Genomic DNA, 13,112 nt, shown 5'->3' with positions numbered 1-13,112 from the left:
TTACTTTTTTGATCTAGGTTAAAAACATAATTCTACATATTCTCCCTCTCAATGGTATAATAAAGATAATCATGTTTTCGCTCGTTTTTTTACTTGTATTATCAAGCATGCAGAATGATTATTTGAATATATCAAAGCACACAAGAAATATCTGCTTACTGGGAGGGATGTCCTTCTGGAGGATTCTCTAAGAGAAAGTGCTTTGTATTCATGTTACCACAGAGTATACAGAAGGAGGGGAAACTGGTATTACAACTTTTCCCAAAAATTGTCCACTTTTGTCGCATTATTTATAGAGGGTGCTGCAATCGTTAGCTTTTCTACTTTTCGTAGGATTTGACATAGGCAGCAATACAGAAAATATTGATTTGATATCAATTTCCATCATGAGTAATTCTTGTAATGCAACCTGCTTCGTCCCTGGATGCAACAGTGCTTACACATCTGTTATTCAGAATAATAAAAGCTTGGGAATCAAGAATCCAAGTATATTTAGAGCTCCAAAGGTGAGCAACATTTATATCATGCCTGATCAGACGAATTTATATAACTTTACAGAACGTCTGGATTGCTAGTAAATAAGAGAGTATTTAAAAAGTAATAGATTGGAAATTAGTTAAATATTTCACAGAACTTTAAATTGGAAATTAGTTAAATATTTCACAGAACTTAAAATTGGAAATTAGTTAAATATTTCACATAACTTATGTGCATTTGCATTTCGTGCATGAAAGCAGACAATCCTGAGATTTTAAAGTTAAATAAATTTCTGGAATTATGCAAGAATGATGGAATATTTGCCTCTTTATTTCATTTACAGAAAAGAAGATTAACTCATTTCCCCTTCTTTTCCGTTTGAAGTACGTTTTTATAACAAATGGAAATGAACACTGTTCTGCTTAAAATTAACTTTACTTGCATGGTTGAGTGAAAACATAACAGCAGATAAGTGTAATGAAAAATTGATTTTCCATGAGATAAATTTAGCATATTAAATAAGCTATGAATATTATAAAATCATGCCATGTTACAGTTTATGTAGCTGGTCACGAGAAAGCGCAGCGTTTTTTACTTTTAGCTTGTTATATTTTTCTTACCACATTACGGATTTTTGAGATAGATGTAGTGGCAACCAGAAAAACATGATGAATGTTCTAATGTAAGCATACAATTCTTGTACATAGCTGTAAATAAAGCTTCTGTGTGATAAAAATGAAATGGAATTCCAAGTGTTCCTGTGGATATTCATTAAGATAGATAAGCAAAATTTCACTTATCGATGTTGTTAAATGTAAATAATAAGAAAAAATATCATAAGTTGCAACATGCCATCTAATCACATAATTGAATGGCTGTTAAAAATTAAGTTTTAAATCTTGATACACTGCACAGTGAGAACCATTATGCACAAGGATTTTAAATTTGAATGTGTAAAACTATTCAAGCATTATGTGCTGGAATTAAATTTCAATTTACCATTACTATCTTCAAATTAAATTTTAATCATTAAATATTAAATTTGCATCAAAGTTACGTTAAAAAAATTGCATACGACAAGAGTGTTTTTATTTTGTATGTAACTGAATTCTGATATTTATACATACTTGTTGAAATATATTTTACAGGATCCTGTGCTGCTAGACAAATGGAGACATGCAATTCTTGGGCCGACCAAATACTTTCAGAGAAGGATGTTGTATGCGAGTATCATTTTGCAGAAACTGATATAAAACGATTTTACGAGACCAAGTTGTCCGATGGGACAATATTCAAGTTGGAAATGGGCCGCCCTAGACTCCAAGAAGGAGCAATACCCTCAATCTTTCCAAATTTGCCTTCATATTTATCCAAACCGTCACGTAAAAGAAAAGCACCTACTACAAGAAATGTGCCTGTGAATAAAAAGAACGCTCCATTGGTTGCATATAATGTTGCCGCTACTAAAAAGGATTTTACATTTCCACTGTTGACTGAAAGTCTGCAGAAGATTTCCAAACCACATTATTTGTGGACTGTAAATTCTGTAGTTGAATTCATTGTATGTGCTCGATGGGCAACTAATTACATGTATGAAAAAAAGGGTTATAATTGATAAAGATATGGCTATAAAGGTTAGTTTTCTTTTGACATTTTTATAATTTCAGTATTGTGCGTCAAACTGCGCTTGGTACTATTGTGCTACACATTCATTGTAGTTTCCCCCCCCATGTGTAATTTATTCTTCACTTATTTATTGTTATTTTTTTAGATTTCTACATTATCTTTTCTGAATTTGAGCTATAAATAGATTTTTTTTTTTTTTTTTTTTTTTTTTTTTTTAAATTAAGGAAATTGTTAGAGATGAAGATACTTGTCTGTAGTGTCTTAGAAGCATTATTTTTCAATCAAAAACATGTTCTGAGAGACATAACATGAAATTATGTCTCAATGGAAATGGATTAGGCACATTTCATTGTCATTGGTCATTCTATTTTAAAATCTTTTGAAATCAATTTGAAACATACTTCTCAAATAAGAAAGATATGGAAATTTTTAACAGAAAATGATAAAAATATCAAAAATCAAAACTGACATTTGATTCATGAAAAAGAATAACTTATTATGATAGTGAAAAAAATTTACTGGCTATAGCAAAAAATTCTATAAGCTTCATTAAAATTTTGCCACAGTTTATATCAAGCTGTGTATCTAAGCATTTTACAAAATGACAGACGCGAAGAAACTATTCTAATTAAATTTAATATATATACAGCAAGTATTATTACTAGTAATATGATTATTTTTCTAAGGGGGAGGGACTGAAAAATAATCATTAAATTAATCATTCATAAATCTTCAAATTGATCATTCATAAAAAGTACTACAAGCCTTACAGCATGAAAGCTGTAAATTAATTTTATAATTTGAGGAATAAAATACAATCATTAGTGAGCAGAATATTATAATGTTGATAATAACGCAATCCATGACATTAAAAACATAAACATTTGTTCATTCGTAAGTAAGCTTCGCCGCCTGCCTACTCAATAAATGTTTACATTTGGACTTACTAAGATGGAACAACAGCGCCATCTAGTGAAAGCGACATTTTAGGACCGTTTTTCTACTAGACAGTTTCACCTCCTTCATTATACTCCATGCATGTTACCCATGACCATTTGCCTGAGATTCAACCCATATCAAACTCCTACTGTTCAACCATCTTAATCACTCAGCCATTGATGGAGCCCAAAAACGGAGTAAATATTCATAGTTCAGTTCCATATGTGCATTTATCAATGGTCAAAATCTCCTGGGTTCCTGTAGTGACAGAATGATTAGTCATTCTAATTATGATCAAACACCTACAAAACACAATCGAGGGATCTGACTTCTCTTCCTTTAACCACCAAACACTCATGAGAACTTTCAGAATGGCACGGTTTAAGTATCACATTTGACCATATACTTACAATTCAGTGGCGTAGCTAGGGTGGGGCAAGAGGGGACATCTGTCCCCAGGCACCAAATTGATGCTACAAAATTTTTTAATGAAATGTTTCCCATTCTTGGCATAGAGAAAAGGGCGCAAATTCTTCAGTTGTCCCCGGGCGCTGGAAACTCTAGCTATGCCCCTGTTACAATCATAATATCATACCATAACTACCATATTGATCTCAGTCCAATGGCCCAGAAGCTAGTTTCTAACTTCACACTACTCAAGATGGCAAAGATCATACTTTGCAGTAATAACTAATGAGAAATTCCAACACATTAAAAAAAAGAAAAAACTAAGCACGTTAAGGAGACGACTTACCTCTAATTTAAGCAGAAAATATATATGCACATAAATCTTACCTCTGATTTAACATCTAATGGTGGGGCATCTTTATGAAGGCAGACATGAGCAACTTTTATAACATGTTCTAATTTCCTAGGCTGTTCTTCAATTTTTGCTCCTAGGAATAAAGCAGCAATGGATAGACTCTAAAAAATAGAGAGAATATAATGTATAAATAACAATAATAGAAATTATTCTAATTTAAAAAAGAATAAAACTAGGTATGTGGTTAAATTTATGAAAACAGAGTTTTTAAAAATTTTTCAAAGATTGAAATACTAAAAATAAAAATAAGCAGCTACACCTCAAGGCTATAAATTCCTCTAAATAAAATAAAAAAAATACTTTAAAAACATAATATATTTCAAATCTTGATGGAAGAAGAAAAACTTCACATTAAAGAAGTTCTTATCAATATATTTCACAATACAACATCGGTATACAGCACAAACACATATGTGACAAATACATTCATAACACACACAAAATTTGGAATACAGTACTAAGTTTGAAATCTGGAACACAGTACTAAGTTTGAAATCTGGACATTCACTATCTGGAATGACCTAATATCCAAAACACAAGACTCCCCCCTTTTTTTAATAACAAAGTCCAGGAATAGAGAATATAATTCACAAGAAAATGCATGGGTGCCTTAAAAGCTAAAACTATTTGATGTGTATTCGTGATATTTATAATGACGAGGAATTTGATTTAAGTCACATCAAAGATGGAGTACATCGAGATGAAATACTACATTTAGTAAGAAATTATAAGCCGAATAAAATAAAAACATCTGCCTTGAAGATAAGGATAGTGCTGACAGATCAACTTCCAATTCATTGCGCGCCGCAGCATTCCCCTCCCTTAGTGTCATGGTTAAAACTGAGTTTTTTTTATCCACAACTTTTGTACATTTGGTTGAAAGCTAGTTGTTACTCTTAACCCTTTAAAGGGCATATACCGGTTGTTTGTCAATTTTTTAACCTTCGAAAAATGCTAATTTCTCTACACCAAAAGCTATAATCATAAGTTTCTAGTATTTCCTTTCGCTTATAAAGGCAACACCACACTATGAATGCTCAATATTTTGCAGTTATGAAACTAATATACCTTGTTCCAAGGTATCATGTTTGAAGGTTGATAAATTCTATTGGCGGGAAAGAAAAAATTTTAAATCTGTAAATATATGACATACACATGCTGAAACTTTTATATTTACTACATTTCAATCGAAACTGATAATTAAAAGAAGATTATGTATATGTTTTTAACCGGTAGATTATGTATATGTACCGTTATATAATACATACCGGCACCCCTACTGAGGGTACCTTGCCAATAGATGGCAGCACCAGGCTTCTCCTCTACTCTGTGAGATGACAGCATTTCTTTACATTATAATAGTTTATGATGTAATAATTCATTTATGATCAACTTACAAGTTGTTTAGAATTCAGTATTATGCTCATGAAGGGATGGGGAGTTTACTGACCCTGCACTATAACTGAATACAAGTATATTTGTTTCTTTTTATTCTTTTTTCATTCCGTTTGAGTTTTATTCGTCTCTATTTAGCTAAAATTTTAGCTTCAGCACTTCACCATTTCCCAAGAGAAAGACTTATTGAATTCAAAATTGCCATCCGGGGTCAAAATTTTACACAATTGTAGGGGTTAAATGTGGCATGTTAGCTCCCAAAAGACACCCGTTGTTTCAAGTTTTCCAAAATCCTAGAACCCAACGAAAATGAAAGGAGGTGATTGACAACAGATTTGTCATTCCGGAGTCATGCTTTCTTCCCTTTGTGTGGTGTGATAAGATCACACAAAGAAAAAGTTTACTTTAAAATACAGGAAATGGAAGTGCACTTAAGGTCCATCTCTTAGTGTAATCACAAAAACTGGTGATTTGAAAGCATGCTTTTATTCTTATCGTCTTTGTTAATTTCAGATGAAAGACTAGGGAATGCAAGAGAATTTAGGGTTAGGTTACAAATAGTTTCAGATGCAAACTAGAATTTATCCAAAAGTTTAAAAGGAGCCCCTAGGAAGCCAAAGGGGTTGAAAATCGAAATAAGAGCTTTGAGGTGTATAAAATAATCAATTTGGTTAACAGTGTTTCTTCCTGAACAAAAGGATATATTATATTACAACCAATATTAACAAAAAATAAAAAAAGTAGCCCTTACGGTCTTCGATAATCTAAAGTCTAAAGTGTGTATGCGTGGGGGGGGGGCGATTCTTGGTATCATAGCATGAACCATGGTTTTTTTACATATTATCTAAAGCGTAAAATATGACTTCAAAAGTGCAACATACTTTCTCATCTGAATCGTAGTGTTTCATTTTTAATTTTTTTTAATTTTTCGGCTGTTACATCTCCTTGTAATACTAGTTCAGTTAAAGCATGATACGATTTATGCATGCAGTGTCATATTTGCTAATTTTTTATAAAATAATAATATTGAATTTAAATCAAGTTCAAAAGCTTTTTACCCATATTTTACATAAGTATGTTCAGCTGGCGTGCATAAAAACATAAATTTTATTTTTTAAATTTTAAATTTCTACGGAAATTTTAAAAGTTTTTGTATTTATACTTACATAACTATATTCAAGCACCCATCTCTACAGATGAAGTACGCAAAATTAATTTTAAAAACAAAAATTAAAAATTGGCAGCTACCTGGAAAAAAAAATGTCAGAGGGGCACCGGTATAAAATATATACCGGCTCTCAAAATTTAGAATCCTAAATTTTGACTCTAGATTATAAATTAGACTCTAAATTTTGACTCTAGAAATTGAGACTCTAGAAGTCTCGATTTTGCATCCTTAGGGTCCATAAGTTATACTTCATGCAGATTTTACCACAATTTAAATTATTTTATATACCGCCCCTCAAAGGGTTAAAACAGATTGCAAGTACTGATCTGTCGTTTTTTCCCCCCCTTAATATTCATAGGAGAAAATGTTTGTTCACATATATAAGTACTACCACACATGGTAGCACATCTGCTTGCATTATTTTTTAAGTGTGAAAGTTTGGCAGGTAGAGATTTATAAAAGTCAAGAATGTCTAAATCACAGAACATGAATTTGCATAAGTCAGAAGTTTGTAAATCAAGAATTTCCATTTCAACATCTTCTGGAGCTTCTTTGACTACAACAGAAAATGGATCTCCAAACAGTTTAAATTTAACTTTACATAACTCAAAATCCATAAATCACTTTTGAAATGAAGTAAGGAACATCTTTATTTGATCTGAATAATCCAGTTGTTTATCAGGAAAATTTTCCTTGAGTTTCTTCAGGTAAAGATAATTGACAAAATTTTGACAGCCAAACTGCTTTGAGAACAGTTGAAGTTTCAGATTGAAAGCAGATACTACTCTGGCCAGTTGACTGATGAACTGTTCCGCCCGCCCCATCAATTTTTTTGTTTAGGTCACTCAGATGGGCTATCACATCAAATAAAAATCTGATGTGTACACCAACTTATTGGATTGAATTAAATCTACTTCGCCGACAACGCATAAACCACAATAGAATAAATGCATTCTTTAAAATTTACTGTAGTATTTGTTTACCATAGCGACACTCTGGCGCTAGATTCACTTAACAGTATTATATTTCGTTCATATTATAACTCATAATGCACAAAATTTATATCATTTAAAGAATAGAATTATCTAATCGTTGCCACATGTTCTATTCAAATACTATAATAAAGCTAGAATGATGTATATAAGAAATTAAGTAAACAAAACAAAAAAGAAACAGTTTTTCGCAGACAATTGAGTATTTCTCATTCAATTAATTCAGTTCTAACTTCGCGAGAAGGCAAAAATACATAAAAGCTCAAAATATCTATATTAAACATTACAAAGTAAATCTTAACCACTTATTTCCTCGAAAAAATTCCATAAAGGATTAAGCATGATTTAATTGGCAATAATAAATGAAGGCGTTATCTTTGTTGTTGCGAAGCTAAGTTTCTCTAGATTAGCAACAAATCCACTAGTATGCTGTTTCAAGTGTACACAATCAATGGCCGCCATGAAAAAAAAAAAAAAAAGGCTTAGCAGCACTTAAACAACTTTAAAATTGTTGATAATTCTAAAAATATTGCAGACAGATTTACTAAAGGCATAAAAACCTTAACCGGAAGATAAAAACAACATAATTCAATTATTTTTAAAGCAAAAAAAAAATGTACAATTTACAAACATATACGAGTAAAGAAACTCAGATCACTGAGCCGGGTAACAGAGGGGATATATATATATAAATACATATGTTTGGTGCGCCGATTGCAACCAAAATACGAGGTGCACATCTACGTGTTATAGCAGTCCTATATACAAAATTTCAACGTTCTGAGGCTACTCGTTTTTGAGTTATGCAAGATACGTACGTACGTTCGTACAGACGCTACGAAAAATTCTCTTCAGAATTCATTTTAAAGCAGTTTTATAATTTTTTTCGTTGAAATATGCTGCCTGAAACTTTTCGCGATTACAATACTTCCTTTTTACTTCATACAAGGAAGTAAAAATGCTAAGTCACACTTGAAAGATAGTTCCTTTAACATCCTAGTTTGCTACCTTTTTTTTCATAGGAAGGGTATTATATCATCAATCAAATCAGCAAACATTCTCAAAGCCTCATATGGCTCAACCACCGTACTTCAGAGTAATATATGAGAAAACTACGAGTATATGAGTAATATAAGAGTATAAACTAATATATGAGAAAACTGTGTGTTCTAGGATTTCCTTAAATTGTCGGTGGTTTATACCATTTGAGCAAATAAAATTGATTGTATCGCTCACTACCTTCATTAGTCAAATCCTAGTTCTTTCGCACACAGCTGTTCTTGGTGTATGATACGCTAATACTCAAGCAAATCTTTGCCTCGATCATTCAAATGGTTTCTCAATAGACTCACCATGCCATTCTAACTTCCAGTCATGGCAGTAGTAATACTAGCAAGTTTGTTAGTATCAAAATTATGTACAGAACACAAATTTAAAATGGATGATAAAATATCAGTTCCAGTTGTTCGCCCCTTCGCTGAACTCATTCCACAAGCTCTTCAGTAACTTCATAATTTTCAAAAATTCCTCTAACAAACAAAAGCAGCTGAGCTGTTGAAATAATGTCTGTTGACTCATTAACTGCTAGAAAAAGGTACTTAAATTTAGCGACAGCAATCTGTAATTGTTCATCAACATTATTAGATAAATTTTCAATTCTTCTTTGAACTGTCATTCTGCCGAGATTCACATTTTTTAATTTCTTTGTAGCTTCAGGACATACTTTCTTGGACACCAAGAATATACACTCCTTTTCAAAATCACCATCAGTAAATGGGTGGCCACTTTTAACAACTAAGGCTGTAATTTCCAAACTACCTTCAGCACAGTTATCTAACTGCAAAATGCCTTTACAAATACATGCCTTTGTGCAGTGAAAGAACGGCAGAGAGATTCAATTTTATGTTTCTGATCCTCTCCCTCAAGCTTTGAAAATGTTGATGTCGCAGTGTCACTTCATATTATACTCCTTTCAAATACTAATCGTAAAATTACATATCAAGCATGTTATTCTAGTATCTTGCTCCACCAAAAAGTCCAGTCCTCCGAAAATTTCCTATTATCATCTACTACCTTTCTTTTTGTTTTCAATCCTTTTATCATGACAAGTAACTATCAAAACCCCATGGAACAAAAATGACAAAAATTCTATGTTGGTTCCTCTTTCAAAATAATATTTAAAAAAATGAAATATTCAAAACAAGAAACCTCTTAATGCTCTCGAAAAGAAAAATAAACACACAAGCGATAAAACAATTTACAGTCACAAAGCCAAAAGTGCAACAACGCAAATGAATGCAGCATTTCCAATCTGAGCAAATATTTTTCTCTCCCTTTCTGCTAGCACATGCGTGCAAACACACTCGTGCTATGTCATACCACAGACCCTTTCTCAATCTGTGCAGTGTACAGATTAGGAGCAAGTTTCATGTTCAGGCGGTGAAACTTGCTTTGGTTGATGCAGGGAACTTGACTCAGTGGCAAATCTCACTTTGTGAGGAGAGAATAGAATGAGTAACGAGGAGGAAGTAGTGCAATTTTTTTCTGCTCGCAACCATATCTAGAGACAACTGATATGTCAAATCGCAATACCATTTTTAAGAGGTCTCGGCAGGCCACAGGTTGTGCAGCTAGAGGGTATCATACCCATTATTAGCAAGATGATTCTATTGTACATTCTTCCAAACCATTTGGTCTTTGGCGATGTGATGGTCATAATGCATGTGTTTTATGGATGTCTTTGCTTTATTATTTGGTATGTGATCTAGTAATGCCACACCAACCTCTTGGATCAATTTCATTCATACCCATTAAATAGTTTTTATTTTATTCTGTGTTTTGCCTTTGTTGCTTATTTTTTTAACACCTCACACGCACACTTCAGAATCTTTGGTTTCTAATGACCTCAATTATTTGAAATCAGTTGCCACTGACAGAGGATTTTCTTATATGGTCTTTGATAAATCTTTTTAAAAACTTTCATCTTGCCATCAAAGATATTGCACCGTTAGAAGCACGAATAACAGCCTTGCAATCATTTTATGTTATACTTTTATCACTTAAAATTAAGATGGATTCTCCAGAAATTCCTTTCAAACTATTTTCTCATCTATCAAGTAAAATTCATTGCTCAATTCTTAACCCCTTAACTGCCGTGGGTGTATATATATTGTAATATCTTGTTATTTAATAAATAAATATAATTATTGTTGAAGTGGCAACGCCATATTTGTATTAAACCGTTACTCAGTAACGTGAGATATTGTTTTAAAAAAAAATTAGAATTCTGAAGATTTTAACAGCTAGCAGTAGTATGAAAAATTTGCCACTTAAGAATTGTATAAAATTTGTCTATCACCGTGAACTAGAAATAAAATTTATGTTCTACTAAGATTGTCTGTTTTGTAAATTACTGCAGAATACATTACAATATATACGACTTGCTCAGCCAATGTGTTAACTGCCCCGAGCGTATATATACGCCCTTCCAAACTACTATCATTTGCTTTGCGCTGCGACCCGTAAAATTATTCACAAAGCTTTGGAATGCAATACCACAATGACCTTGACAAAGTATACAAAGGAAGATACTGTTTCAGAAAAGTGTGGGGAGAAAATGGAGAGGGGTGTGTATAAGCGGTGGAAGTAATGACTGCGTGATATTGGCCGGTGTTTGAGTAAAACGTATTTTTTTTTTTATTCAGTTTCCTCCATTTTCGTTTACTTTTTGTAGTAGGTTCCAGAAATAAAGAAAGATATCACGGATGTTTCAAACTTATTTATCATTTTGAATTATTTTTTGGTTTGGTTTGGTTTATTTAATTATTGCAAAGCACAGTAGGGCTATCTGCCTAAGGGAAGGGATGCCTTCGTGGAGGACTATCTAAGGGAAGCTGGCTCGTATACACATTACACATAGGGGAAAACACGAAAACGCCCATGCCGCCAGCCCATTTGCGGGTTTCAAAATACAGTGTTCAGCGACTTTACCGCTCGGCTGCTGGTGGGCCGAATTATTTTTTGATGAATTGCTCGTGCTTCATATTGTTACTGAAGCTAACCGTTTTGTAGATGGGTATATGAACCAACACCTTGCAAACGAAAAAATCAACAACAAAATCGTGACATTCAACCAGTTCAGAAGAAATATAAGTTTTTTAAGGCATACTGATTTCACAAGGTATAACACTGAAACCTGATATTACACTTTACTGGTCTAAAAATGAATTGATCAAAATTCCATTTTAGGGATCTTTTTTATTATAAAAACATCATTTTTATTATACTTACATATTTTTATTATACTTTTACTCAAAACATTAAATTTTGTGCATTAATTTTTTCTTTTATTCTTTATTTTTGAAAGTAAACAGTTTTTAGAAAGTAAAAACCTGCACTTATTTTCCCCTAATACATCGCATAACTACGCATGTCTGTGTGAAAACCGTGGCACTGGGAAATGAATCTTGTTAGTTTTCCGCGGCAGTTAAGGGGTTAAAAGATTCCATCTCTGACTTAATTCTTGGGAATTTATAGCATATCCTGTCAACATGATTCCAGCTAAACTAAAACACTGTTCAAATTTTGCATCAAAGAACATGAATCTTATGTTTGAAAAGGAGAAATAAGCAAAATATTCGATGGTTGGAATTTAATTATGACTGTGAAAATAATCCAAACTTTTTCTGTTGATAAATTCAATTTCCTTGAAGCTTTTCATTTCACAAAAATATTTCTTCTTTAGTTAATGACAGTAATTTCAATCCAGTCTTACTTAACGCTTTTAGAATTCTAGTACCTTTTCAAGTCCCATTACGATTACTGTTTTCCTTTACAAACAGCACAAAATTTATGGCTGCTATGCTCCACCTATTATTTCTGATAAATATTACATTCGTTGCTTCTCTATTCTTTGCATTTACTTTTGCTCCTAAAGAAGACTTACCATGTTCTGATCACCTTCGAAATTGACCATTTTATTTAAAATATATGTCAAAATACGGTTGCTCTTTTGCTTAATCTGAAGTACATTCAACATATTACAAAGCAAAATTAAAAACAACAATTCTGAAATCTATGGAAAATACTTAATAATAATCACAATGATGTGATAATGATAAAACAGAAAATAGCATTTAAATATTACACAATTAGAAAGCTAAATTTTACTTCCAACACTTCTACATAAAATCTTGTCTACAAATTGCAAATGCTTCACATTTTAAAATCAATAATCTTTTTATGAATTCACTAAAAAAAGAGAGAATGAGAGATTACATGGAGGTGGAACACACACAAAAAAAAGTATAATTTTTAACAGCAAATAATATTTACATGTATAAAACTGTACCACCTTCTGGTGTTTTTCCCCAAAAATATTATTATTTTTGATTAAAAATAATTTGGAAAAGAAAATACTTACATTCCTATGGACATCCGTAAATGAGTGGTACAGATAAAACCTATGCATATACACAATTGCAGTATTAATGCACAGCTGAGAGCTAAGAAAATGTTAAGTAAATACATTCATGTCAAATAAACGTTTTTATAAAATAATAGCAAAATACTTATCTACTATGTTATATTTGTAAAATAATTGTTGCATTGTTAAAATAATAATTTTTTATGCTAAAGTAATGACGAATTTTATAACATAACATGATACACCAGAAAGTCCAAAGCTACAGCC

The 13,112-nt window shown here is 32.0% G+C and overlaps 1 protein-coding gene across 2 annotated transcripts in view; it reads right to left on the bottom strand.

The window, feature by feature from the left end:
- Positions 1-13,112, bottom strand: part of LOC118195127 (uncharacterized) — a 117,500-nt gene that overhangs the window by 65,151 nt on the left and 39,237 nt on the right. For both annotated transcript variants that reach the window (XM_035366377.2, XM_035366378.2), the window contains exons 2-3: positions 12,843-12,924; positions 3,838-3,966 (exon numbers count right to left, since the gene is read on the bottom strand). In XM_035366377.2, coding sequence (XP_035222268.1) covers positions 3,838-3,966; positions 12,843-12,924 — 211 coding nt within the window. The remainder of the gene's footprint in view (positions 1-3,837; positions 3,967-12,842; positions 12,925-13,112) is intronic.

Source organism: Stegodyphus dumicola, chromosome 5 (genome assembly GCF_044657685.1).
Source record: "Stegodyphus dumicola isolate Sdum_Otavi_A_Nest chromosome 5, ASM4465768v1".
Lineage (NCBI taxonomy): Eukaryota > Metazoa > Arthropoda > Arachnida > Araneae > Eresidae > Stegodyphus > Stegodyphus dumicola.
Note: the sequence above shows the minus strand (reverse complement) of the source record. Positions and strands in the feature narration are given on the sequence as shown.